Source organism: Terrapene carolina, unplaced genomic scaffold (genome assembly GCF_002925995.2).
Source record: "Terrapene carolina triunguis isolate 2854851 unplaced genomic scaffold, T_m_triunguis-2.0 Scaffold944, whole genome shotgun sequence".
Classification (NCBI taxonomy): domain Eukaryota; kingdom Metazoa; phylum Chordata; order Testudines; family Emydidae; genus Terrapene; species Terrapene triunguis.
In genome coordinates, this window is record NW_020665295.1 from 281,387 (window position 1) to 308,774 (window position 27,388).

The window sequence follows — 27,388 nt, forward strand, 5'->3', positions numbered from 1 at the left end:
TCACAGTAATTACATTAACACAATGTTGCATTCTGATAATTTTGAAAATTAAACTAATATACAGTAATATCTAGATGTCATATTAAAAATCAGATTTCAATATAATGTAAGAGTTGAAATGACAAGAATCGAAATGATAAATTCAAAATGAAACATTTTCTCCTCCTTGGAAGGAAACGTTCCGAGTAGTATTTTGTAATAAAGTAAAATGTTTCAGTCCAGCAATTACAAAGTTTTATATGGAGCTGGCGCCTATGGTGGGCGCCTCTTTGATCGTCTGGTTAAACAATAATAATCCCTTGCTCATATGCAGTAGATCTCCAAGCTCTTTGCAAAGGAGGTCAGGGTCATTATCCCCATTGTACAGATGGGGAAACTGAGTCAAGGTCCTGCAGCAGAGCCTACGTCTTGTGCCCTCCCTCGTCACTAGGCCGCCCCACATCCCTGCAGCCTGCTCTGGATTGACTCTGCTGAGCTCAGGCTCTGGCCCTGAGCCCAGGGCAGTCGGGGGGGGGGGTGTGTGAATTGGGGGTTTGACTCAGTGGAGATGAATGGGCCCCTCTGGTCTCCAGGGCAGTCGCTGGGCTCCCTGCATCCCTCCTGCCCCTGGCTGGTCTCCCAGCTCCGTCTCCAGCCACGGCTGCAGTGAGCGTGGGACTCGGGCAGGGAGGAGGAGACGCCCTCCTGGTAGAACCTGCTCAGCGGGTTCCGGAGCTGACATCCTGCGCCATGTGGCTGGGAGTGATAGAGACGGGGGCACTGGGGAGGCTGTAGCAGGCTCTGGGGAGGAGCAGCAGTGTCTCTGGCTCTAGCAGGCTCGTGGGGGCAGCGTCTCTGGCTCTAGCAGGCTCCGTGCAGGCTGGGATGATGCTGTCTGGTGTCAGGCTCCTGGCCTGGGGCTGGCTGTTCCTGCCTGTCAGCAGGGCGCTGGAAGGTGAGACCCAGCTCCATGGAATTGCGTGATGCAGTGCCTGCAATGGAGCCAACTTGGCACTGTTGGGACGGTGAGGGGGTAGCATGGGGGGGGCGGGGTCCTGCCCTTCATTGGCCACCGCCCCGGTGTGTGGGACCCTGGCATCCGGGTGCTCCCATGGAGGCAGGGCTGGGAGCAAGCGTGTTTCACTGGCAGACACAGGACCCTGGAGCATGGCTGAGCGGGGGGTGCAGAGGAGGGGCATAGTGCATGGGTGCTGGGCATGGGCAATGTAGGGCTACCGGGCACAACTGCCAGTTGCATCCAGACCCCCTGCCCGCATCTTCCACCAGGCACCGACGGAGCCTCCCGCCCTGTCCTCCGACATCTGCCTGGAACAGCCCAGATGCCCCCCCCCCATGCTGCCTCTGGCACAGATTAGCCCCCCTCCGCTTTTCCTGGCACAGCCCCCACCCCATGTTCCCCCCAGCAGAGACCAGCCCCGCACCCCCAGCGCTCTGTTCTTCCTGTCACTCTGCGTCTGTGTCTCTGTCCCGCTCCCTCTTCCCGTTTCAGACTGCGCCGCCTGCGTCTTCCCCTTCATCTACCAGGGGCGATCGTACCCCACGTGCACCTGGGACGGAAGCTGGGCTGGGTGGACACTATGGTGCGCCACCACTGCCAACTATGACCAGGACTCCCGCTGGAAGCGCTGCTATGAGACGGGTGAGGGCTGGGGCGTTCCCCCTTCGTCCTGAGGTGGGGGGCACCCTCTGGCTCCCTGTGCAGGGCCAGAACCCCAGGGCGTCTGGCCACGGAACAGCCAGGAACAAAGCATGGTGGGATGTGCATAAATCACAGAGCCCAGGGGACTGGACTGAGGGGAATGGGGCTGTTTGCACCTCTCCTAGCTGTGGTTTCAGGCTCCCTGCAGATTCAGGCAGTGTCAGTTATATTGGAGGTAGCTTCCCTCCCTCGGCTCTTGGCTCTTGGCAGACTCAGGCAGCATCACCGCATTGGTCACACTTGGGGCAGCTCCCTCCTCTCACAGCAACAGGCTCAGTCTCTCTGCAGACTCAGGCAGCATCGCTGTGTCAGTCACACTCAGGGCAGCTCCCCCCTCTCACAGTGATGGGATCAGGCTCTCAGCAGACTCAGGCAGAGTCTCTGCATTGGTCACACTCAGTTCATTATTTTGAGGTTCTCTCCACACCCATAAGGGTGGGAGGTGGGATTTTTTGTTGAAATGAAAAGGTGAGAAGCAGAGAGAAACAAAGCAAGTGGAGATGTCCCTGGGTGTGACCCCTGCGTCTCTCCACCTCCTGCTCAGGCTCTAGAGCCAAAGAAACCTACTTCCTACAAGGAAATTGTCTCAGCTCCAAATTGTCTCAGCTACATTTTTCTAGGACAATAGTTCACTGATTCCTAGAGATGCTGGACTCAATGATCACTCGGTTGCTCTCTGTCTTTCCATGCATTGGAGCATCTATTGTTCCTTCCTTGCCCCAAACTCAACAAAAAATTCCTCTTGCTCCATCCAGAAAAAGAAATGTTTGAAATTTTTGGTGAATCAAAAAGTAAAAAAAAAAAAAATCCTGTTGGGTCGAACAAATTGCTTCTTTTCAATTTCAAGCATTTTTAAAACATTTTACTTTACAAAATAAAATGAAAGGAAATTTCTCAAGGGAAATTTTTTAGGGTTTTTTTGCCTAATGGAAACAACAACACGCCAAGGTGGACACGGATTTGTGAAACATTTCGGTCGACCCTAATTGGCATTTTTCACAAAAAAAAAAGATTTGGTCAAAGAATTTTATCCAGATCCACTTCTACTATGTCTGTGCTGCGGCGAGGGTCTCTGGACACTACAGCAATGCACGTCTGTAATAACCATGTGCATTGGTCCCTGGTGCCGTGTGTCCTGCCTGTGTCATGAAGCTGAGGGCAGCAGCTCTAGCGAGGTGGGAACATGCTGCAGATAATGGAACGGGCACAGTCCTGCCCTGCCTCAGCCTGTGATGCCCAGAGGCCGGCTGGGCAGGGGGACAATAGAGGGGATGTTGCTTAGGAATCTCAGCAGTGACCTCAGCGAGCGTCCCCATCGCCCGAGATCCCCAGGCGATGGGCTGTTCTCAGGTCCTGCCAGGGCTAGGATCAGGTGAGATGCAGCCACCGTCACGGAGGGGACATGTGTGAGGGGATGTTGGTCAGTGGCAGAGCAGGCTCTGATGGGGGTGCTCCAGTCCCTCCAGGTGGTCACTGCTGTGCTAATGGAGGGGAGGGTGGGTTTGGGATGAAAGCCCTTCCCCTCTCCATGCCTCAGTTTCCCCTCCTGCCCTTTGTCTGCGAGCTCTCTGGGGCAGGGACAGTCTCTGGCTTTGTGTCTCTGCGGGGTTCCCCAGGGGCGTAGCAATGAGAGCAGCCCTGCAGAGCCCCCCACACAGCAGTGACACCTCTTTGTCCCTGTCTCTCCTCTCCCAGAGTATGGAGGCAACACAGATGGGCAGCCCTGCGTCTTTCCCTTCGTGTACCGGGGCCGGGCGTTCTACACCTGCACCGACGAGGCCGCCAAGCCACGCAGGTTCTGGTGCGCCACCACTGGGAACTACGACCGGGACCGGCGCTGGAGCTACTGTCCCGACACCCGTAAGGATGGGCAGCGGGGGTGGGAGGAGGGGCTCAGTGCAGGGCAGTCGAGGGCCACTCACGTCACAGCCACCGCAGGTAGAATCCCAGCTGGGAACCCCACCACACCCTCCTCCCGGTGCAGGTGTGCCTGGGTGCCGGGCAACGCTGTCGGGGACATTTCAGCCCGAGACACTTGAGCAGAAACGTCAGACCCAGTTCCCAGCACTGGCAGCTCTAGCGGGTTTATCCTGAGTCTCCCAACATTTAACATTATTCTTATTATTTTTTAGGTGTGCTATGGTAGGGCCTAGAAACCCCACTCATGGCCAGGACCCTGTTAATTATTTATTAGGTGTCTTACGGTAGCACTGCGAGCTCCAGGACCTCATTGTGCTAGGTGCTGTACCTTATGTATTAGGTGTATTATGGTAGCACTCAGCTCCGCGTGTCAAACCCCAGCTCCTGGAATCCTGTGACTATGGGGGAAGCTCAACTTTCAGGTTAAATGTAGAAAGGAGGTTTCTGCCCCTTGGGGCTTCAGGGAGAAGCTGGGACTGGGAGAACAGCCCGGGAACCAGTTGGGAAATGAGAAGACCCTCCCGCTGATTGTTGACAACCTCATGATTTTGGGGGGGCCAGAGTCCCCATTGCTGAACGTGTGAGTCTGGCGACACTGAATCTGCCCGACACATTACGGTCCCTTATCCCAAACCGTGCCCGGCAGCTCAGCGGGGTGAGGCAGACCTGTTGCCCCAGGCATGACACTTAGGGCGGCTTTGGGGTGTTATGGGTGTAACAGCACAGGGGTCCCTCCCGGAGCAGGGTTTGCACTAGACAGACGGAGTCTGGGGCTGCGGACAGGCTGGTACAACCTTGCACTCTCACACTGATGTAGTATTTGGTAACTTACGGTGCAGAAGCACTGAAACCAGAGATCAGGGGCCCCGTTGTGCCAGGCACTGCACAGATCCTGATTGAGATCAGGGCCTCTGACAACCAACTGGAGTTCCCAGAACTGTGAGCCTCTCTGTTACCCCACTCTGCTGCAGCTAAGCTGTGCGTCAGCTCCCCAACCGGCTTATCTGCCCTGCCAGCAAACTCTTCAGGACGCTGCCAGTCCAAACCTCACAGCCTCTCACGGTAGCATGCACAAAACCTGATCAGATTCGCTGCTCCGTCAAAGAGACAGCACCCAGCCGCTTATTGGCTTAACTGGGACTGACAAACCCTCCACGTCAATCCAAACACTGAGCTTGTCTGTGGTAAAAGTAAGACAAGTTTATGAAGTAAAGGACATGGGTTTAAGTGGTGGCAAGCTGATGGAATAAGGACAGAAACGGTCACAAACAAACACCAGTAGAAACACGCTTCTCAGGCGAGAACCGAATGTCAGCCAGTTAAGATCTTTGCCTAAGCAGGTTTCTCACCTGTGCTCAGTTCCTTTGGCTGAAGGATCCACAGATGTCCAGGAGCCCCGGCCTCTTGCATCTGCCCACTCATGGATAACCCCAGGGGGTTCTTTCCCCTTCTTTTTATAGCCCTGAAAATCTTTGCAATGTATTCTGTGCAATGTGGGCCCAGCCAAAGTTTCTCTCTCCTGTAGAGGCCGGGCTGTCTTCTCCCCCGCTTGGTAGCTTGATGGCTTTGTTTACCTTAGATGTAAATGGACTGGCATTGTCTCTGCCTGAGGAGCAGGCTGCCAGAGAAGCAAAAGCCCGTTCCTTACTCTAGGGCTTATTCATTGCTTGCCAAAGACATCTGAGAAACATCATTCCAGCCCCTCTTTATAACTCTTTGTACACACCCCATGTAACAATTTTCAGGATCAGTGTGTTGCCTGTTTGTATGTGATCTGCCCATAACCCCGGTTAGCTGCAGATTCTGCCAGGTGTGTGAGGTGTAGTGAGTACGCCAGGCCTGACGGGCACTGCTGACCCACTGCAGTGTCTCCCCGATGGGCCTCTGTGTCACTGGGCCCCATTGTGCCAGGTGCTGTATAGAGCCTGACTGAGGTCAGGGCCCCTGTTGCTGCACAGACACATAGTGAGAGCCAATCCCTGCCACAAAGAGCTCACAGTCTAACTGAGCTACGGGCAGGAGAGGTGACAGGCACAGAAAGGGGAAGTGACTTGCCCAAGGTCCCCAGCAGGGAACCCAGGAGTCCTACTTCTGAATGCAGTGACTTAACCTCTGCCCCACGCTGTCCCCTTCCCTGTCTCTGTCTCTCCAGTACTGGCTGGCAATTCCATGGCTCCCTGCGCCTTCCCGTTCACCTACCAGAACCAGACCTATCTGGGCTGCACGGCAGATGGGGACGCCGGCGGGAAGCCCTGGTGTTCTCTGACCAGAAACTACGACGTGGACCAGAAACGCATGTACTGTCTGGACTCAGGTAGGGGCCGGGGAGGAGCAGGGCAGAGCTACATGGGGCTTTGCTGCCTGGCTTGGCCTATGGGGACCCAGCATCCTCTAGGGCTGGTCGGCCCCAGGCAGCTCCACTGTAGCCTCGGACACTTGGATGGGGTGTCCATAGGGAGTGAGATGCCCAGGTCTGAGTTCAGTAGAGTTTCTGCACTGAACTGCAGTTGGCATCTTGCATGGACGGGTGGCCCAGTGGTTACGTACTAGCCTGGGACTTGGTCACTATGACATGAATTCACTGCTCTGCCATAGCCTTCCTGTGCAACCTTGGAGAAGTCACATAGCAGCTCTGTGCCTCAGTTTCCCTACCCATGTAATGAGGATAATTGTCCTGCCTCACTAGGAGTTAGGAGGGTAAATACCTCGTGACCTGTAGCAATGGGGCCAGAGCAGTACGGTGAGTAGATAGACTGGAAATTACAACTGGGGAGTGTCACATCCCAGGGCATTTGAGTGGCTGAGAACTGAGCTGTCAAACACAACAGGCCCGGCCTTGGGGGTGGGGTGGAAAAAATGCAGATGTTTCCCTGTTTTGCAAGGTGAAAATGGGCTGACTTTGGAGTGGGGGCGGTTCCCCCAAAAGTTTTTCAATATGTTTTCATCAGAACGTTCCTGGGAACGGTTCTCAACGTTTACCAAAAGCTGGGCTTCCCGGCCTGTGAAAAATGCTCATGTCCCGGTTTCCAATAACCGCGGGATCCCGGGAACGTTTTCCATCGGAATCTCAATGGCAAAAGTCACCGAAGTTTTTGTTGAAAAGGAAACTTTGGACAGTCCCATGTGTCTTGTGAAAATAGCCATTTTTCTGGGAAGAAAAAGGCCATTTTCAAGGGGGGAAAACCCCTTTTGTTTGACAAACGTCCCCCACTTAGCTCCAGCATCCCCACAGCCCATGGAGTGAGTCTTCCCAGCCCCTGGGATCCTCTAGTGTAGCCAGACCTTTAGACAGAAGCGGGGAGATAGACCCCCCTTTGCCACCCCATGGGCCATGCATTGCAAGGTCTGGGGCAGCAAGACCCGCCCTGGGGCAGCATGAGCGCCCCGCTGTGCCCCCTGCTGCCCAGTGGGGGACGTGTAAACAGGGCCAGGGGAGGTGCAAGGATCCCCAGCCTATGGAGCTGGGGAAGCCTGGGCCAGAGCCCGTGGGGGTGACTGGCCCAGCCCCGCCTGCTTGGCTGCACTGACGTCAAGGGTCCGGCCTGTGCGGGGTTGGGGCCTCCCTGCTTGTGGGCCCAAGGGGTCAGCACATCCCCCATGTCCCCTCCCCTCCACTGTGGGGGTCATGGAGCCCCTTGGGTGGGTCCTGCACAGTCTGTCCCCATCAGCGGGAGGTGACGGCCATCTTTGTCGCCATCACTCACAAGACCCGATGTCTCCGCCACTGACCCCAATGGAGGGGAGCAAACCCTGAGGTGCTAGCGGAGAGGGCTATGGGTTCAGGTGGGGGGGGGGCACAGCTACCTCAGCCCTGCTGAGCCCCCCAGGATATGGCACAGTGGGGACCATGGCAGGGCTGGCTGAGGGAGGGCTCTGACATGGCCCGGGCCCCAGGGCATGTGGGAGCTGGGCTGGGTGACTTGCAGGGGGCGCTGCATGGCTCTGTGGTGTCCCAGCTATTCGGCGGAGAGGGGTGGTTTGTAGAGCAGGCAGCTGATGGGAGCTCCAGGGGGTGGGTGTGTTGGTGGGGGGGCGCGGTGTGCTCTGGGGTGGGTGAATTGATTAGGGACCCCCCTGCCCGGCTCCTTTTGACCCGTTATAACTTTGACCAAATTTCCCCCAAATGACCCGGGATTTTGGGCGCCCAACTTGAGACGCCTCAGCGAGGCCGGACTGACAGAAAGCGCCGCCCTGGCCTGTGACATAGGACATCTGGGTTCTGTTCCCAGCTCTTCCACCACCCGCACTGGATGAGCAGGGGCGTGTCCCTTCCCCAGCTGTGCCTCAGTTTCCCCTCCTCCCTGGCGTCAGTCTGGTCGATTTGGATTCTCAGCTGCTTGGGTCAGGGCCTGTCTGTCGCCATGGGTCTGTGCAGCGCCTGGCGCTGTGGGTCCCGGATCTCAGCTGGAGCCCCGGATGCTGCCGTGTCTCACGTTGGGCTCCCAGGATCCTGAGTCTCGGCCGTAGCCCCTGGTACGGGGCTATAATTCCCCCGGGTGGGGCTCCCCGGACAGGCCAAACGCTGCGCTAATCCAGCCTCCCTTTGCTCTGGCTCGTTACAGATGGGCGCCCACCTGATGCAGCAGAGACCCCAGCCCTGGCCTTGATCCCCCCACCTTTCTCCAGAGCCGGCAGGCGGGGAGCAGAGCAGGGCTGGAGGGGGAGGAAGAGACGCTGGGCGAGAAGATCCACGGGCCAGTCAAGATCCAGCCATTAACACGCGTGATGTGGCTGCGTGGCTACTCCAGAGGCCCCCCCGCCCCCCGCACCCGGAGCCATGAAAGCCTAGAGAAAAGAGTGTTAAAATCCAGCCCCTAGTGACCTGCATTTTATTAGGCTTTGCTCCTGTCTCTGCTCCTGTCTCTGTCCCCTTGCCTACATCCCGCATGACCCAGTCCTGCTCCCCCTGGCAGCCACACGCCCCCTGCATCCAGCTCCCGCACTCACACAGACCCTCGGTGCCCCCCGCTCTATGGACAGCTGGGCCCTGCCTGGGCGTCTGGGGACGTGGCTCTGCCCGGGCAGACCTGAGGGCACTGTGAGGGGCTGGCGTGGACTGACTTGTGAACTCTGCTACTGCACTGGCACTGCCATGGTGAGGGCCCGGCTGATCATCACGGCTCCCTCCGGCCCTGGGGCCTGTCCTGGGAATTCACCTGCCCTCGGGGGGAGGGAGCTTCGAGTCACCGGTGGCTGCGTCACGCTCAGGGCCAGTGGCGCTTGTACATCTCTGCCTCTGCTTCCCTCGGCCAGTCACAACAAAGGTCTCCGGCTGGAGGCCCCTTTGCTCTGCCCCCTGCTGGTGTCGGCCCAAATCCCGGCCCAGAGCGATACCCGCGCAGAGATGGAGGCCAGTCGGCAGCCGGCTTCTGCCAAGACACCAGTCGGCAGAGTGGCGAGAGTGAGGCACCGAGACTGGTCTAGACTCAGACTGAGCCCGCTGCAGTGACCAAGGGGAGAGGGAGGTCCCGGTGGGTGAAGCCTGTCCTGTGGTTGGGGGGGACTGATCAGCCCCCCTGGCTAACAGGGATGGAGGAAGCGACAATTGCCCTCTGCGATGGGCGTGTAGACAGTCATAACCAATGTGGTTTCTGTGCTAGTCCGTCTCCCCCGCGGCCGTCAGTGTCGCTGCCCTTGGGTGTGGCCAGCCCCCTTTGGACTCCCGTTTGCCCATTAAGGGACTGGCCCTGGGCCGTGTTCGCCCCGTGGTTTGACGCTGCAGACAATTTAACGCAGGTGTCGCTGCGTGCTCATGTCACCAGCTATGCTTTGCCATTGGTTTGGGGCTGGGCTGGTTGAACCCTTTGTTAGCTGGGGAGGGCTTGCAGGAGTTTCCCCTCCACGCCGTGTCGTTCGGATTTGGTTTTTCTTTGCTCGTTAGCTGAATAAAATCTCCAGCGCACACGGCGCCACTTGGCTTCATAAGCAATTCGGGTTGGAACTAGAGAGACTCTTCGGCACGTTGCAGCCGACTCGGGAGCCCAGAGATTCCCCCCTAGCTCGCCTCCAAATTAACCTTTTGGTTTTAACTGCTTGTCTGGCCCAGGACGTCCCTGAACGACACTTATGCCCCAGTGTAGGTGTCCCTCTGGCCTGGCCCCGTGGCACAGGCAGCCCTGTCCCACACAGAGTTAAGCAAGCGGCACCTGAGGCCCAGCTCCATGTGCAGCGTCTGTCCAGCACCACGTGTCCCGTACCTGATTCAGGAGCAGGATAGTGAGCGACCTGGGGACTGGCCCAGTTCCTGTCAGATGGGGGATCTGGCATTGGAGACTCACCCACAGAACCATGCGTTTCTCACCCCCTATGTCGCTTCGCCCTATCGCATGTGGCCACTAGGGGGCCTCTTGGGCACAGAGGTTCACTCCAGTAGAGTGGGGCTGATTGACACCCACACAGGGGCTCTGGCCCTGGCTATGTAATACCTCTGCTTCTCCCCATGCCAAGGGGATGCGAACCGATCACAGACACAGCCCCGGCCTGCAGGGACCCAGCCTCCAGCTCAGCCCCTCCACACGCCACACGGATGATACCATGAGGAGGGGAGCTGGGGGGCCCATCCTGCAGGAACCACACTTTGTCCCCTGCTGCCCCGCAGCCCCAGGCAGGAGCCCTCTGCTCCCTGGACAAAGCCCCGGTGAGAGTGATGGGTTCAGGCTCTGGGACCCGATCCTGCACTTGGGGAATCGGCGCAGGTCAGTGGGAATCACGGGCACGGAACATTGACCCAGCCTGGGATGGCTCCATGGGGAATAAAGGTGAATGAACGGTGCTCGCTGGGAATGAGATCCCACCCCTGAGACTGCAGAGAGAGAGAGAGAGATAGCGGGGTCCTTGCTCGGGGGTCCCTATTGGGGCATCATTCCCTATGGCATCCAGTGGCGGGCACCATTCCCTATGGGAGTCTATAATGGGGGCACCATTCCCTCTGGCATCCAGTGGAGGGCACCATTCCCTATGGGATCCTATAATGGGGGCACCATTCCCTCTGGCATCCAGTGGGGGCACCATTCCCCGTGACAGAGGTTCCCAAACTTTCCCCACAGCTAACGAAACTGAAAACCATCCACGTGTGTTCAAAAGCCGTGTGAAAAAGCGCAGTTCCCGCTCTCACCACATGGGTGCAGCCGAGCTGCGGGACTCTCGCATCCTTCTGACAGCGCCCACAAACTGCCCAGTGAAACCTGGGGGTGCTGCAGCTCCCGACGCACCCCTAGTTCCCAAGCCTGGGACACCCTGGCCGGGGGCCCTTATCATGTGCTGGGTTCTAGCTGCTAGTCCTGGCTGGGCTGGGGCAGGACGGGACTTCCTCTTCCCCTGCGCGGCCGCTCCAGAGCTGGGTCAGACCCACCCCTGGGACCCTCCCCTGGCTGCAGGATGCTTCACAGTCTCCTCCCTGGCCAGGCTGCCATTTCCCTTAAGGCCGGCCCTGGTGCCAGGCAGCAGCAGACACTCGGGCAGGGCCTGGCCATTTCCTTGTTGGTCCTGATCACCCACCGCTGAGCCTGGGCCCTGGGGGGCCTGACACTCCAGGGGGCCCGACAGCCACAGATTGCAGGGTGTGGGGGCTTGGAGTGGGAACCTGCCATGAACCATCCTCTCGGGCCGGCCCCTTCTCCTCACCCTCCGCCCATCGCCTGGTAGCTCCGCTTCGCCCTCTGCCACCCACCGGGGGCGGGGGCTCCTCCAGCCCTGGGAGGGGCCATCGCCAACTGCCACTCTGCCAATGTGTGCCAATGTCCCCCGTGTCCCCCCCAACTCTGCCCATGGGGGACCAGCTGGGACTGTGTCACAGCCCACAGTTTGGGAGTCCCCTTCCCTATGGGATCCTATAACGGGGGCACAAATCCCTATGGATCCTATAGGGGGCACCATTCCCTAGGGATCCTATGGGGAGGTATCCTTTAGAGCCCTTCCCCGCTGTGAAACAGGCAGCCAGACCCAGGAAACCCGGGCGCTGCTCTGAGTGGCCCCAGCTGAGCTGAGCCATGGTACAACCCCACGGCTCCTCCAGCTGGCCCTGCCCCCCAAGGGGTGAGCTGTGGGCACAGTGCCCCCGGTTCTGCCCACGGCGCGCAGGGGCAGAGTGGAGGGGACACAGTGGAGCAAACTGTCCATTTCCCACGTCCTTCAGGGAAAGCCCAGGCACGTGGACGGAGCAGCCATGGACCAGCCGCACCTGAGGAGTCACGGAGCCCAAGGACCAGCCAGCCCTTGCTCCGGGGAAGAGCCAAGTGGACCCCCCCATCAACAACGTTCTTCAGGCTCTCCGCCCCGCTGCCCCAGGGGGAATCGGCTCCTCTGCCCCCCAGCTGCAACGTCCGGCTTCGTCCCTCCACTCCCTGGCTCCCATAATGCACTGAGCGCACCCCTCCCCCGCCACCGACAGTGCCTCCCCCACAGCTGCTTCCCCAGCTCCCAGGCTGGGTCCCTCTGCTGGTGCCCCAGCAGGCAACCTCAATGCTTGTGGGCTCTGAGTCTCTCGCGGCCGAGCTCCTGGCACACAGCCCTTCACTATCCAGCTTCCTCAGCAAACCCCCTTTCCACCCGCATGCTGCCTCTTTTCACCTCCTTCTCCTCTACCCGCCTGCCCACTGCCCCTTGTGGGGGATCCTGAGCCCCCTCCCCAGCACCAGCTGCCCTCTCACTATCTATCTCTCCGCCAAGGACGGCATCCTGGGCTGCTGCACTGCAGCCGCTGGCCCTAACGCTGCCCCTCAACTGCAGCAGGTGCCAGGCCCAGGGTTGTTACCGAGACAGAGCTGCTTGGGCACAGAGCTCGCTGGAGGCGCAGGCGTGGGGATTTCACAGCCAGGAAGCTGCCTGCTGCCATTTCTTTCCTTGGGGGTCAGGGAAAGGGGATGTGGCACACTTTGGGGAATGAACAAGATCACACCAAGAAGCTCCTCAACACATCCATTTCTCCTCCTCAGGCCAAAGGCCAGGCGCTCACAGCTCGGCCTGGAAGTTTGTTTCTTCAGACTTAATCAGACTCATTTTCTGTTTGGGTGTTGCTGCGGCTTGAAACCCTGGTGCCCAGAGCGATCCCCTTGCACACACCATCGCCCCTTGTTACTGAGCAGGGACTGCCCTGTGCCCATGGCTCTGTGTCCCCTGGGCGGAAGGAAGGCAGGGCCTGCTGAGATGGTGAACAGAGGCTGCCCTGGGTAGAAATGAAGCAAAGACACTGGCCGGAAAGAGCCTTTATTTTCAAGGGCAGCGAAAAGTGGGAAACGCACCAGGCTGGCCACCCCCAGCCAGAGTGACGTGCTGATCAGACAAAACAGCCCTGGATGGGTCTCAGGATTTGCAAGCCAGCGTTAGGATTTTGGGCACCCATGTTGTGTTGCCTTAAAGGGGCAGCTACTCAGCACCTTAAATGGAGCCTGATCTTCCACAAGTGCCGAGCACCTGCCTTTTGAAGGCGTCTCGAGATGGGCTCCCAAAAATCACTCGTCGCTTCTGAGAATCTTGGCCTGGGTTTTTATCCAGGAGCTCTCTCCGTCGAAGTGGTGTCGTGGGACATCCACAGCTCTGGTGCTCCCCATCCCTTCGGCTCCTCCTTCACCCTCCTCAGTCAGGACAGAAAACCCACTGGCGGTCCGTGCAGTAGCTGTCAGTGGTGGCACACCAGAACCTCCCGAAGAGATTGTCAAACTTGGTACAAGCAGAGAAGCGTTTGCCCTTGTAAGTGAAAGGGAAAACACACGCTTCTCCATTGTTGTAATCTGCGAGAGACAGAAACACTGACTGGTACCATGGCCAGTGGGACATTTCAACTCAGCTAGGAAAGGAATCAGAGGGTTTTTCTGCTAAGGACATGTTCTGTTCATTGGCTGTGAAGGAGCTGTGCTGGGAGAGAGTTTATTTTATCCCTCCTGCTTCAATTTCAACTGCCATCATTAGGTTTCAGAGTCAATTGCCCTTTAGCTGGATGGGGCAGTCCCCCTCCCCCTTCAGAGCCATGGTTCCAGGCTCTCTGCAGACGCAGGCAAGCAGCACTGTACTGCTGACACTCGGGTCCCCTTTTTAAATGAGAGCTGAGAGTCCAGAGCACAGTTCTGCGGCGGCGGGATCTTGGACCCAGGAGGCCCTGCTAAGAACTCAGCCACAGAACGCAAAGTCACAGACCGGAGCCGGGGCAAATGGGCTCTGTCCTTCATTGGACTCTTAATGCTTTAGCAGCTCAGCACCTTGCACATCATCACCTACATCCTGTGCCTGGCAAATATCTCCGGCACGGTCGCAGTTGGTCAGTTTCCCTGGGTCACCTCCGCGCATCATTCCCCCTCCACCACGCAGCGTGGCTAGTGGCTCCCCACGGCACAGTGCACAGAGACATGGGCTGACATAACTTAAAAAACCCAACCCCTGAGTATCCCAACATTCCCCAGTCCCTGAAGATGGGAGGTCTTCCCCCGCCTCGCCCGCCAGCTGGAATTGCTTTAGCAATTCCACCCCCCACCCCAGTCCTCTCTCCCACACCCTCCGCTCAGGTCTCTCTTCCAAAATGCAGTCAGTGTAGTCGTTCCCCAAGGAGGCTGCAGCCGTTGGGTCTACAGGCAGGAAGTTTTCGCAGGCAGAGATAGGAAGGCTTGGACCAGCCTAGGGTGGGAGATTCAAAAGTGCCTCCGTGACTGAGCAGCAGAATCCCGGGAAACTCACCCTCCCAATCAGTACAAACTCTCAGAAACGTCCCTAAAATACCTCCCACCAAACGTGTAGCTCCTACACGACACACAGGGCTGGGAGGAGAGGTTCTGTCAGCATGAATTTGGGGTGAAAAACACCTTTCCCTTTCTGGAATAATAATAGCTGTACATTATTTATTGGGGTATTACAGTAGCACTAGGCACCCCACTCATAGCCAGGACCCCATTGTGCTAGGTGCTGTACATTATATATTAGGGTGTAACACTGACCCACCCAAGGGTGTTGGCAGTGGGGATCAAACCTGGGATCTTCTACCACATGAGCTGAAAGACACCTGTCTTTTAGCCAAGGCAATAGCAGGCTCATCATTCTGTAGGGGGCCTAGCCACCACTAGAGGGGGATAGAGCGCCACTCTGAGCAAGCAAAGCCTCACAAGGGGTATTACGGTAGCACCAGGAGCCCCAGTCATGGCCCAGCACCCCACTGTACTAGGCACTGTACCTTATATATTAGGAGTATTACGGTAGCACTGGGAGCCCCCCGTCATGGACAGGACCCCATTGTGCTGCACAGATACAGAAGTGGCCAAGTCTAACCCATGTGGACGAAGCCTTTATGGAGCCATAGATTTGAAGGCCAGAAGGGGCCATTGGCCCAGATCCACAGAGGGACGTGGGCACCTAAACCCCAGCGTTAGGTGTCACCACGACCCCCCCCCCAGCTTCCCTCCCCCTGCAGCTGCCTCCTACCGGCGTAGGCGCCTGCCCTTGCTCACCCCCAGCGTCTGCACTGTGAAGGCTGCCCAGGCGCTCCCGGCTGCCTCTGGGCCTGCACATGCTGCCTCCCTCCAGGCGCCCGGCTGCCTGTCCCCCACAGCCCCCAGTGGGAGATGGGCCAGCCCCAGGCCGATTTGCCCTCAGGCCCGATCCGCTGGGTGTGCTGGGAGCACGGTGACAGGCTTAGGCCCCATTCAGAGCCCAGCTGGAGAAGGTGGGGTGTGTGTGTGTCTCCCTCATAATGTTTAGCCCTGGGTTTCGAGCGCTCACCTGGGACGTGGGAGACCCAGGTCCAATCCCACCTCTGTGTGAGCGAGAATGGACTAAACCAGGGGGGGAAAGAGGGCTGTGTGGTTAGAGCACCCCCAGGGGCAACTCAGGGTCCGGTCCCCCTGCTGCAATGGCATTTTATTTCCAGTCTGAATTTGTCTAGCTTCAACTTCCAGCCTCTGGCTCTGCCTTTGTCTGCTAGTCTCCAAGGGCCTTATTTCTCAATATTGTAATGCTGTCTTATAGCACACGTCATCGCAGCACGTGTCCTCTCTCGTTCCCGCACTGCATGCACGTGTGTGTGTTTTCGGGACACGAGTGTGTGGCATTGTGAGAGCAGCGTTGTGTCACTGGGCCGAGCCAGTGTGAATTTTTGCACACGAAGGAGCAGTGGCAAGAGGGAAGGGCGACCAATCGATCGTTCAATCAAATGCTCACAGGAGGGAATTAACTGGCGTCTCGGAAAAGTTTGGCCAGCGGATTTGGAGCTGGGTCGTTTCCTTGCAGAGAATGGGGGCTGTTTCCCTGGCCGAGCCGAACGGCCGCTGTGCCACGCAGGGGAACGGTGTATGAGGCGAAGCCTGCAAGGACTCACCCATCATGCTGCAGAACCTCCACCTGCCATCCGTGTCGTAGCTCATGGTGGTCGCGCACCAGCGCAACCTGCTTTTGGTCCCATCCCGGGTGCAGGCCGAGTACGATTTCCCCTTGTAAATAAAGGGGAAGGTGCAGGAGGGAGAGACTGAGATGGAAAGTGAAATGGGGAGAGACAAATTACAACCACAAGTGATATAAATGGGCACCATGCCAATGGAGTCAATGGACCAGATCCCCGAGTGGTGTAAACCTGCCTTGCTTCACTGGAGTCACTAGGCCAGAATCCCCAGCAGGTGTAAATTGACCTGGCTTCATTTGAATTAAAAGGCCAGATTCTGAGCTGCTGTAAATCGGCACAGATCCGCTGAAGCCGCGGAGTGATGCCAATTTACACCAGTGGCGAATCTGGCCCTAAGTAGGAGAGAGGAAAAGCAGCTAATAGTCAGCTACACCGGCATGGACAGGGGGGTCTTTGTTCCCACTTAGGAACTGGTCTGATGTCCAAATTCACCCCTGTTCTTTATGTGCTTGCTCTGATCTGGGTTGTTATTGCAGATTATTTACACTAGAAATGCTAAAGGGATATAACTGCATCTTGGAACAAGGGACCAGATCCCGGACTGTAGTTACGCCAGAGTCGATTTGGAGTCATGTCAATGACTGCAGCTGGAATCAGCCTCAGACCCTCATCTCAGGATTTAATATTAGAATGACCCTTACTGAGATCGGGGCCCCATTGTGCCAGACCCCAACTGAGATCAGGGCCCCACTGTGCCGGATGCTGCACGGACTCCAGCCGAGATCGGTGCCCCACTGTGCCGGGTGCTGCACGGACCCTAACTGAGATCAGGGCCCCACTTTGCCGGGTGCTGCACGGACCCCAGCCGAGATCGGGGCCCCATTGTGCCAGTGGAAAAACATGGGATGCCTCAGAGAGATTAAAATCAAAACAGATGAGATAGACAAGGTGTGGGAGGGGAAACTGAGGCACGGGGTGGTGACGTGACTGACCCAGGGTTACAGAGGAAGTCGTGGATTGGTCAGAGCTGAACCCCAGGGGTCCTGACCCCTGGGGCAGAGCCCTAGTCCCCGCTGCACAAGCAGGGATGGAGACTGACAATTAAAAGTAACAAGCCCCGAGGATCCTGATGCTCTCCAGTCTCTGAAGATCTGAGCTTTCCCCCTGCCCTGATGCTAGAATTGCGTTAGCAATTGTCTCTCTCTCTCTGTTTCCCCTCCTCTCTTTTTTTCTGTCTCTTTTTCCCCATTCTGTCTCTTTTCCCCCAGCCTTTGTTTTCCATCCTCAATCCTGTTTTCTCTCCCTCCCCCTCCCGTGTCTCCTGCAGCCCCGCTCTCTCTTCCCAAACGCAGCCGTTGCATTGGTTCCCCAGGGATGCTGCTGGAGTTGGTCTAATGGCCAGAAGGTTTCCCGGGCAGAGATAGGAAGGATCGGACCTGGCTGGGAGATTCAGCAGCATCTCCGTGACTAAGCAGCACAAGTCCCAGGGGAAGTCACCCGCTCCTGAACATTACACACTCCTTGAAACTTTGCTAAACTACCTCCCACCGGATGTGTGGCAGGGAGATACCCAACGCTGGGGTGGGATGTGTGGGTGGGGTTTTGTCAGCATGGATTCAGGATGAAAAGCACTAACTCCTGCCTCTTCTTTCTGGACTAATGTGGCCAAATCAAATTTGTGTGGCTGAAACCTTTATAGATTCATAGATGTTAAGGCCAGAAGAGACCATTCTGGTCATCTCGTCGGCCCTCGTGTATAACACAGTGGTTCCTGCATCCAGCCAGTAGCTTATAGTTGAGCTGGAGCAGATCTTTGAGAAAGACGCCCAGTCTCCAGATAAAGACACCTAGAGAGTCTCCATCATGTGGCAAGTTGTTCCAGTGATTAATTATCCATCCTGCAAAACATTTTATAAACCTCCTTTCCGGTCGCAATTTGTGTAGCTTCAGCTGCCTGCCAGCGGATCTGGCTAAACCTTGGCCTGCTAGATTAGAGAGCCGTATTTCTGAATACCTTGATACCTGTGACACCACCATGCATTCCCTGGCCCATCTCATTCCTTCCCTGTGTGTATCTGGAATTGTAGGAACTTCATTGTCTGATTGCGCTGAGTGGGAGCGACAGATATTCGTGCAAATGGAGAGAAGGCGAATGATCCTTAAACCCAACGCTGCACAGAGAGGATTAACTGATGCCCTGGGAAAGCTTGGCCAATGGATTTGAAGCTGGGGCTGTTTCCTTCAGTGTTATCACGGTGCACAATGATGGCTGTGCCCTGCAGGGGGAGGGAGCAGGAGGTGCAGACAGTGGGGCTGGCAAACCAGCTCAGGAGAAAGTTAACAGGCTGATTCACATGTGTGTAATTCTTAAAGGCAGGCCAAGAGGCACTGTGGTGTAATCCAGCCCATTCACTTGTGTGATAAGAATCAAGAGTAGACGCTAATTGCATTTGTCTGTATTCCCCGACTTCCTGTGTAACTTACCCTGATGTCACTCAGCAGTTACCTCTACGTTATGTATGCAATGTACACTCAATCACCATTAGATCAAAAGGCCTGTATTTATCAGTTAGATGAAGTTTACTAGAATGAGGATGTTATTGTCTTTCAGTGGTTCTCAGCCTGTGGTCTGTGGTTCGCTTGCGGCCCACTCAGCACACAGCTGTGGCCCATGTGACAACCTCAGGGCCATACAGGTGGTATATATATTGTGTGGTTGCAGTACACATAACCCACAGAGAGTTGCATATGAGGCCCGCAATGGTAAGTAGGTTGAGAACCTCTGTCTTGGTCTATCTGAAACATGTGATTTACATTGAAAACCCACCTGTAAACCAGCTTTGTAGTTTGAATGGCTGCATGAATTGGATTGAACACTAGCAAGGGTCATGGCATTGACCAATGGGAACCCAAGCTGTCTGTATTGCTGCCTTCTTCATCAAAGCCAGTTCCCATGTTGGGGTGATGACGGTCGGCTTGCTGGCCTGCTTCAGCTATAAAAGGGAAGCCCTGGGCACCATCCTGCCATCACAGCTGACCTACATAGGGAGAGTTTGAGCCACTGGACTGAAATCCCCAAATAATCATTTTGGGCTGCCCTGCAAGATGCATGGAGGGACTCTAAGAGACGTACTGGGAATTAGCAGACGTTACGTCTCTGCTGACAGCTGGACTCATCTATTCTGATCCCACTGTCATGTATTTTATCAGTTTTTAACCTTTTAATAACTAATTTTTTTTTTTAAATTTATAAATCTTGAGTTAGTTTACTAAGGGTTGGCTGCCTGCGTTGTTCTTAGTGAGATCCTGAAGTATCCAGTGACCTGTGGTAAGTGACTAACCCCTTGGGATTAGAAGAACCTATTGTATGGTGTTTGGGGTTTTAATATCCTTACACTATAAAGTCCAGCTTGCCTGGGTGATAAACAGGGGCTGGAATGTCAAGGGGATTGTCTGTATTCTGTGGTAAAACTAGCCTAGTGATCCAGGCATGCTCTGTTATTCCTGGCTTGGTGAATCTAATGAGAGACTAGCCCACCAGTCTGGGGGTGTCTGCCCCGTTCTCTGGCGATCTGTCCTGAGTCTGGGCGTTCTCAGCTGCGACCCGCTCTAGGCAGCACGACACAGAGCGCAAGGACTCACCCTTCCGGGTGCAGAACTTCCATTTGCCATCCTTGTCGTAGTCGCTGGTGGTCGCACACCAGAGTCGCCTGTCGGTGCTTCCGTCCCTGGTGCTGGCCCAGTACGATTTCCCCTTGTGCTTAAAGAGGAAGGGGCAGGGCAGAGAGGCTGGACCTGAGAGTGAAACGGGGAGAGAGCAGGGAAAGGCAAGTGATGATCAGAAATGGTGTCAATCAGCCCCGCTCCACTGGAGCAAATGGGGCCAGATCCCAGTTGGCGTAAAGCAGCGCAGATCCAGTGAAACCCACGGAGTGATGCCAATTTACATCAGCTGAGGATCTGGCCCTAGGTAACATGGGGGTGGGGGAAGGAATCAGCTCGATCCCCAGAGACAGCTACACTGCCGCTCACAGGGAGTTCTCCATTCTCATTTAAGAATTGATCTGACCCCCAACTCCCCTCTGTCCTGTGCCAGCTGGCTTTGATCAGGTTTGTTAGTGCAGATTATCTACCCCAGGGATTTAACTGCAGCTCGGCACAAGGGGCCAGATGCTGAGCGCAGTGACTCTAGAATCAGTTTGCAGACACCCCTGACTGCAATGGAGTCAAACCCACATTCTGATCTCAGGATTTATTATTACTATCCTCCCTCTCCCCCCACACGGGGCTGACAATGGCTTTTCGGTTTGCTGGCAGTTCTGAAAATGTTTTGCAAAAGTTTCATTTTGGGTTGAACCCAAACCAACGTGTTTCAGATTTTTCGGCAGCCTGAAAAAAGTGGAAAAAGCGAATGGGAATGAAATAACCAGAGCGCGGCCTCGAGTCTCCCACAGCCTCGGCAAGAGTCATTCTTGGGAGCTAGACGCAAAATCGTGAATAGTTTTAGGTCAGCTGACGCTGCTTTTTTTTCAGCAACTAAACTGTCCACCAGGAAACCCACTGTGCCAGGTGCTGCCCAGACCCACAGGGAGAGACAGTCAATGCCTCAGAGAGCTCACAGTCAAAATAGCTGAGTGAGACAGACAAAGGGTGGGAGGGGAAATGGAGGCACGAGGTGGGGAGGTGACTTACCCAGGCTTACAAGGAAGTCATTGAGTCAGTTGACCCGGGTTCTGAGACTTGCTGCTGCAGGGTTTTGTGGTTTTGTTTGTTTTTGCTGGGTAGACGTACCCACAGTGTCTTAGGTGTCCCATTCTCCAAATAATTTAGGCCCAGAGTTTTACAGGTATTCAGGCGCTGCTGCACTCAGCATGGCAAAGCCAACTGAGGTGCAAGACTAAATCTCTTCCAAAGGGATTTAGGCACTTAGTAGACCAAAATCACATTGTCAATGTCAAAATGCTTTTTGGAAATGACATTTAGGATCTTAAATCAGTTGGCTTTGGAACACTGAGGTAACAATTGCTAAATACCTTTGAATACCCGGGCCTTAGTTGCCTGGGGCTAAATTTTCAAAGGTCTTCAGGCTCACAGAGGCAGGGGCGTTTCCCAAGGCACCTCGCTCCAGCTGGAAGTTATGGTCTCAGAAAAGCCTGGCCAGTGGATTTGGAGCCGGGACGTTTCCTTGCAGCGAGTGGGATGGCTTCCCTGGCGTTAGGGCCCAGCGGAACGAACGGAGCGAGAAGTGAAGGCAGCCAGGCCTCACCCATGGGAGAACAGAACCTCCACCAGCCGTCCTTGGTGTAGCTGCCGGTGGTTGCACACCAGAGCTTCTTGTCCCTTCGTACATCCGTGGTGCACGAGGAGTACGATCTCCCCTTGTAAATAAAGGGGAAGGTGCAGCGGGGGGAGACTGAGTCTGTGGGGGAAGCAGAGAGATAGAGGAACAGACAAACGAGACTCTCTGCTCTCATGAAGGCTCAGACCAGCTTTCTGTCTACAGCTCGACTCTAATTATTCTAAAATCCGCACGATTACTCAGATTGCCTTGAAACTTGGTGTGTCTCATGAGGGCAGGGGGTTCGGCTTCTGATCCATATTTGGTCCCATTCGATCAAGGGGTCCCCAAGTTACAGCCCCTCTGAAAAAAACAGCTTGGCTTAAAGTTGATTTTTTTGGTAACTTTTTTTTTTTTTTGCATGCGGCTAGAGATGAAGCCGGGGCCCAGACCATCGCACCGGGGCCTCAGCCGTTTGAGACTCACTCCCAACCGAGGGCACGGCACCACTTAGCCCTCTGGGGAGAAATCTAATTCTAGTGTCATTAGCCAAAGTTTGGGTCTCCAGTTAGCCGCGTGCTGAGCAGTTTTAAGGCTCATGCATGGAACACTTTGCACTGTGTGTGATTAGGTCAGCATGGACTATAGCAGCCACTGGATCCGTGCAACACAGAATTAGCACCATGAGTTGAAACCCAACCCGAGGTAGAAATTTGAAATTAAACAAGGCATCTTGCTACGCTCTGCCTCTGCTGCAGTGGTAATGAAATCTGACCACAGCCGAATATCCAGGTAGTGTTGAACGGAGTTTTGAACGGAGAATAAATTACAGGTGCAAATCCCCACTGGGAGGGGAGGGTGATTAGGGGTGGAAGAGTAAATTGGAATAAGGAAGGATTTGGGGGGGCAGCAAGGGGAGTGGGGATTATGGGTGGGGGGTCAGGTGGAGTGGGGCACTGGGAAGTGGACATGGTTTGAGGGACTGGAGGAGAATAGGTGCTGTCAGCCCCACATTCTCCGTCCCATGTGTGTGTCAGGATCTGGAGGTGGGGTCTGATTCCCCTCTCCCTACCTTTGTGTGTGTGCTTGGATGTGGGGAGCCCCTGTCCCCCTGGGGTGGGTCTGAGCCCCACTCCCTGCACCTCATTTGTGTTGCAGGCTCTGGAGGGCCAGTGCCTCCTTTTCCTCCTTGCTCATGTGAGCAGGTTCTGGGTGATTTGCCCTTCTTGGGGTGTCTGAGCTCCTCTCCCTGCCCCCCCATGAAGACCAGTGTGTGGGGGAGCCCCACCCCTCTGTATGGGGAGCCAAGAACAGCCACCCTAGTATCATGCCCCGAGAACACACAGCTGACCCGGGGGTGAGGAGCTGAGGATGGGTGTGCTCAGTGCATCACACAGGCTCTCTAGGACTGGGGTGGGGGAGGGGGACCACCCATGGAGATGAAGAGAGTGTCTCAGGGCTCTGGTATCCAGAGTGTCTCAGGGCTCTGGTATCTGGTGTTCACCTCCAGGGGGTGTTCTCCTTCCTCTGACAACACCTCACCATGCTGAATGGGTCACATCACTCCCATGCCTCCAGGCTGACCCCGGGCTGGGGATCTGCAGAGAGCAAAGCAGTTGCTGCTAGTTAATTTCATCAGTATCGTAGTGCAGCGCCACTGCACCAGCCCTGCCCCGGTGATGCCAGAGATGTTTTTCTGTTTAAAGGTTTTTTTTCCTAAGTGTTGCAAAATCCACATGCACATCCAGATTGTCCAGAACTTTGCCCTGCCTCCGGGGGGCGTGGGGCAAGGCTAGAGAACCAAATCTGAGGTCATTTGAGCAAGAAGTTCCTGAGACATCGTCCCAAACAGCTTGTCTTAAAGTTCACAGATTCTCCCAGCATTTTGAGAGGCACACCTGGCTTCCCAAATACAAATGGTTTAATGGGACGGGGGGAGGGGGCTGAACTGGAACTGTTGGCATAAAGCGACTGTAACTACCATGTAATAAAACTGTTGCCTTCTTGGGACATGGATCACATCGGAGATTTCTCTTACTGGCTCTATTAGCAGTTACAGGTTCCAACTGTTTTAAAGCATGATTGTTATCCTCAGACTGCTACCATAATGTGTTCAGAGGATGGGGGGGGCGGTATTTAGGAATCACAGTGCCTCACAGCAGCAGTGTGACCTAGTGGAAAGAACAGCACACTGGGACTCAGAAAGCCTGGGATGCTGTCACTGGCCTGCTGAATGATCCTGTGCCTCAGTTTCCCCATCGTAACTAGGTGAATAATGATGTTTCCCCTGATTGAGAGCTACAGCTGAAAAGTACTCTGTAAGAGCTCGGCGTTGTCATTGCCTGTTCGCAGGGGTGTCTGAACTGCCTACATGATAATTACACCAACCCGTGGGACCACTAGCTCCAATCAACAACTTTTCTCTTTCTGGTCCAAAAGCTGGGAAATCAAATAGCAAAAAGTTTTTTTAACGCAGAGTTAAGGTTGTCCAGCAACAGTTCATGCCCTTTCAGGACGTCAAATTCAGCAAAACTCAAACTGGTGAGCACCAGGCAGCATGGAGGGAAGTGAAGCGCCCACGCCACCTAAACTCTGCCCTCTTGCAGCGATGCCCCAGTGAGTCTGCACCACGTCCTCACCTGGCACTGACCAGCAGTTCCCTACACACAAACCCTTCGCCTGCGCCACAGAAAGACAACCACAGCTGTTGAATGTGACAGCTCCTTCCACCCTTTGCAGCCCCTTCAACCTTGGTTACACGAGACCTTCACTCTACGTTCACTTACCCGCCACCCTCCTCTCCCATCTCACTGCTGACAGTCCCCATGGCAAGGAGCCCCTGCATCCGCCTAGTGGCACAGCTGACCCCAGTGGGTCCCCAACTTCTTTGCCATTTAATTATTATACACTGGGGGCAGGGGGAATCGATGCCCTGGGAGGAAAGCGATGACCCCTTGAGTGGGTTAGTGGAGATGGTGCTAGACTTGGAGGCTAGCAACCTGCGTTCTAATACCATTGCTGACCTTGGGCAAGGTTGTGCCTCAGTTTCCCCATATGACAAATCTGTTATTTACCCTCCCTACATAAAAGGTTTAAAGCTGTGGAGGAGAGTCTATAGAACAGTCAGAGAGGCCAGGTGGGTGAGGTAACATCTCTTATTGACCCAGCTTCTGCTGGTCAGAGAGACGAGCTATCAAGCTGCACAGGTTGGACCTGAAGATGAGGGCCATGTAAACTCCAAAGTGTGTCTCTCTCACCAGCAGAGGCTGGTCCAATAAAATCTGTTACCGCCCCTACCTCATCTCTCCAATTTTCTGGGACCGACAGGGTCACGACATTGATGTATAGTACAGTGAGCAGCTGTTACTCTCCGCTTCCTCTGTGCTCCATTTGGGGGGTGGTGCAGAGGCAGCTGCCTCACCCACTGAGCTGCCCTTGGGTGTCCAAGCTACACACCCATTAGCTATTGCCTGTACTTTATGTTGCACTCCCCCAGCCCTGCGCAGGGACCCTGTATCTACCCCCAGGAAGCTCTGCAGCTGAGATTGGAACACACTCAGCTATTTGCATCAGATCAGTAAATCAGAGCAGAAGTTTTTCCACAAGAAGGAAAAGCTTCCGGACGATTCCCCTATACATTCATAGAATCATAGAATCATAGAATATCAGGGTTGGAAGGGAACTCAGGAGGTCATCTAGTCCAACCCCCTGCTCAAAGCAGAACCAATCCCCAACTAAATCATCCCAGCCAGGGCTTTGTCAAGCCTGACCTTAAAAACCTCTAAGGAAGGAGATTCCACCACCTCCCTAGGTAACCTATTCCAGTGCTTCACCACCCTCCTAGTGAAAAAGTTTTTCCTAATATCCAACCTAAACCTCCCCCACTGCAACTTGAGACCATTACTCCTTGTTCTGTCATCTACTACCACCGAGAACAGTCTAGAGCCATCATTTTTGGAACCCCCTTTCAGGTAGTTGAAAGCAGCTATCAAATCCCCCCTCAGTCTTCTCTTCTGCAGACTAAACAATCCCAGTTCTCTCAGCCTCTCCTCATAAGTCATGTGCTCCAGCCCCCTAATCATTTTTGTTGCCCTCTGCTGGACTCTTTCCAATTTTTCCACAACCTTCACCCCATCAGGCCACGCTCTGGCACCAGGACCCTTATTCAGAGGAACGGACCATCCCAGCACCACTGGGTTCTGAAAATCCCAGTTCAACGGCTGCAGTTTTGCCCAGGAACTGGGTTTTGAAAAGTGCTGTTTTTCTACAATCCCTCGGTGAACTATCCTCAAAGGGCCTTTGCTCCGGGGGTCCCAACGCGCTGATGGAGCAGAGACAGAAGTGGAGAAGCTGAGCCCTTTCCCCTCCCTCCCTTACTGATACCCCCATTGCTCCACAGTTCCTCTCCATCGCTGCTGCACCAGGCCAAGGGAGGGGGCTCCAGGCTCCCCCACCCCTGGATGGAAAGGGGGGTCAGAGCAGTGTGGGGTGTGTGTAGGGAGGGGGTCAGAGCAGTGCAGTGGGGAATGGGGGGAAGGCTTTAGCTCGGTGCCACCTACCCCCACCTGTGTCCCTCCACTTGTGAGCCCCCAAAAAGTGCCCCCTGCTGACTCCACATCAGTCCCTGCCCTGCTCCTGCATCCTCCCCCAGCTCCTGGACCTGTGGGGCCCTGGATGACCCTGCCCCTGGGTGGGGCGCAGGCTGGGGGGGAGGAGGAGCGGGCTGGGCTGGACAGGCAGAGACAGGAGACGAGGAGATGGTGCTGCTGCAGCGAAGGGACTCGCATGCAGTCAGGACCTGCTGAGCCCGGGGTGACCCTAACAGAGCAGGCTAGAGCTGGGGTGAGGGATCTGGGGAAGCCGTGGGGTGATTTGCAAGAAAACCATGGAAATGAACTGCCCAGAGTGAAGGGTGCCCGGAGCGTCCTCGTGCCCACGCAGAATGTCGAGTTCAGTGACACTCAGACTCTGCAGCTCAGGGAATACAGTGCTGAGGGCCACACCGCCCCACAACACCAGCGTCCGGCTCTCACAGGGGCTACAGAGCACACAGGGGAGGGAGCACAGGGCTCCGTCTAACACCTTCGCTTTGCGAAGTCAGAGCATGGATTTGGGGTGACCAGGAGCTGCCTCCAGCTGCCGACACACCCGAGCCTGCTCCACGCAGCCCGGCCCCGACTGGCCCAGCATCCCCTGGGCCCTGAGGGTTCCCACGGAGGCGCTGCCATCACTCTGCCCTGGAGGGGGCAGGGCCATGCGCCAGCCTGTGGACGGGCCCTCTGGCAAGGCATGATTTACCCCATCACCCCTTGGGGAAATAGAGGGTTAGATTGCTTTCCATCCAGAGTGGCAACTGCGTGTCTCCTTCCATGCATGCCCCGTGTGCTTTGCTGGGGGCTGTTCTCAAACAGCTGCTCAGCACAGGGTCTCCTGGCCTAGCCTGCAGAACAATCGGTCCTTGGCAGCTACGCTGCTCCATGATCGGAGCCCTCGCAGCTTGAGGCTGTCCCTTCCACATCCCCGGCCTCGCTACCGTCCATCCCTGGATCTAACCATCCCGCTCCTCCGCCCCAATGCCCACCATGAGTAGCTGCCTCGATTTTCCAAAGTAATTAGCCAATTTGGTTGCCTGCCCTGGAGCAGCTTTGTGCAGATCAAGCTGTGTCTAGATGAGAGTTTGGGTGTGTGTGTGTGATGCCAATGTGTTAACACGGCACCTTCACACGTTAGAAGTCCAGCAACAGAGTGGGGGCTATCGAGTTTATTGCACCCAATGCAGCATGTATGATTACCTGACCTATGGGCAGGTGGCGTAGATGTGCAATCAGTGCAAGGAGCTCTGGGCCCTCAGAGACCGTGTACGGGCTTTGGAAACCAGAGTGGCTGAACTGGAGGAGCTAAGGGAGACAGAGAGGTACATAGATGAGACTTTCTGGGACACAGTAGACTAGTCCCACCCCCGGTCTGACGGCCTCTGTGCTATTGAGGAGGATGAAAGTCTCAGGGAAGGAGAACATCCAACTGGAGCAGATGGAAACGATCCCATAGTTAGGACCTTCCTTCCAGATGATGTTATACTATCCTCTCGCACTGAGGATACCTCTCCGGGGGAGGGAACTCAAGTTATTAGGAAGAGACAGGTAATAGTTATGGTGATTTGATCATTAGAAACATA

The 27,388-nt window shown here is 55.5% G+C and overlaps 2 protein-coding genes across 2 annotated transcripts; one reads left to right on the top strand and one right to left on the bottom strand.

Moving 5' to 3' along the window:
* Window positions 1-864: 864 nt before the first annotated feature.
* On the top strand, window positions 865-13,041 carry LOC113408178 (matrix metalloproteinase-9-like). Its single transcript, XM_029913830.1, has 5 exons — window positions 865-934; window positions 1,490-1,639; window positions 3,395-3,559; window positions 5,772-5,933; window positions 12,977-13,041. The coding sequence occupies exons 1-5, from the start codon at window positions 865-867 to the stop codon at window positions 13,039-13,041; spliced, it is 612 nt and encodes a 203-aa protein (XP_029769690.1).
* Window positions 13,042-13,192: 151 nt separating this feature from the next.
* LOC113408179 (epididymal sperm-binding protein 1-like) lies at window positions 13,193-26,469 on the bottom strand. Its single transcript, XM_029913831.1, has 5 exons — window positions 26,334-26,469; window positions 21,202-21,354; window positions 19,578-19,730; window positions 15,915-16,061; window positions 13,193-13,347 (listed from the first exon to the last, which is right to left on the bottom strand). The coding sequence occupies exons 1-5, from the start codon at window positions 26,467-26,469 to the stop codon at window positions 13,193-13,195; spliced, it is 744 nt and encodes a 247-aa protein (XP_029769691.1).
* Window positions 26,470-27,388: the final 919 nt, after the last annotated feature.

What these genes read in the sequence shown, in the direction of transcription:
- LOC113408178 (XM_029913830.1), top strand. Translation starts at nt 865, where the DNA reads ATGATGCTGTCTGGTGTCAGGCTCCTGGCCTGGGGCTGGCTGTTCCTG. An exon ending in TGTCAGCAGGGCGCTGGAAG is followed by an intron (nt 935 to 1,489) that starts GTGAGACCCAGC and finishes TTCCCGTTTCAG; the next exon opens with ACTGCGCCGCCTGCGTCTTC. An exon ending in GAGCTACTGTCCCGACACCC is followed by an intron (nt 3,560 to 5,771) that starts GTAAGGATGGGC and finishes CTGTCTCTCCAG; the next exon opens with TACTGGCTGGCAATTCCATG.
- LOC113408179 (XM_029913831.1), bottom strand. Translation starts at nt 26,469, where the DNA reads ATGGCCCTGCCCCCTCCAGGGCAGAGTGATGGCAGCGCCTCCGTGGGA. An exon ending in GAGGTTCTGTTCTCCCATGG is followed by an intron (nt 19,731 to 21,201) that starts GTGAGGCCTGGC and finishes TTTCACTCTCAG; the next exon opens with GTCCAGCCTCTCTGCCCTGC. An exon ending in GAGGTTCTGCAGCATGATGG is followed by an intron (nt 13,348 to 15,914) that starts GTGAGTCCTTGC and finishes TGTCTCTCGCAG; the next exon opens with ATTACAACAATGGAGAAGCG.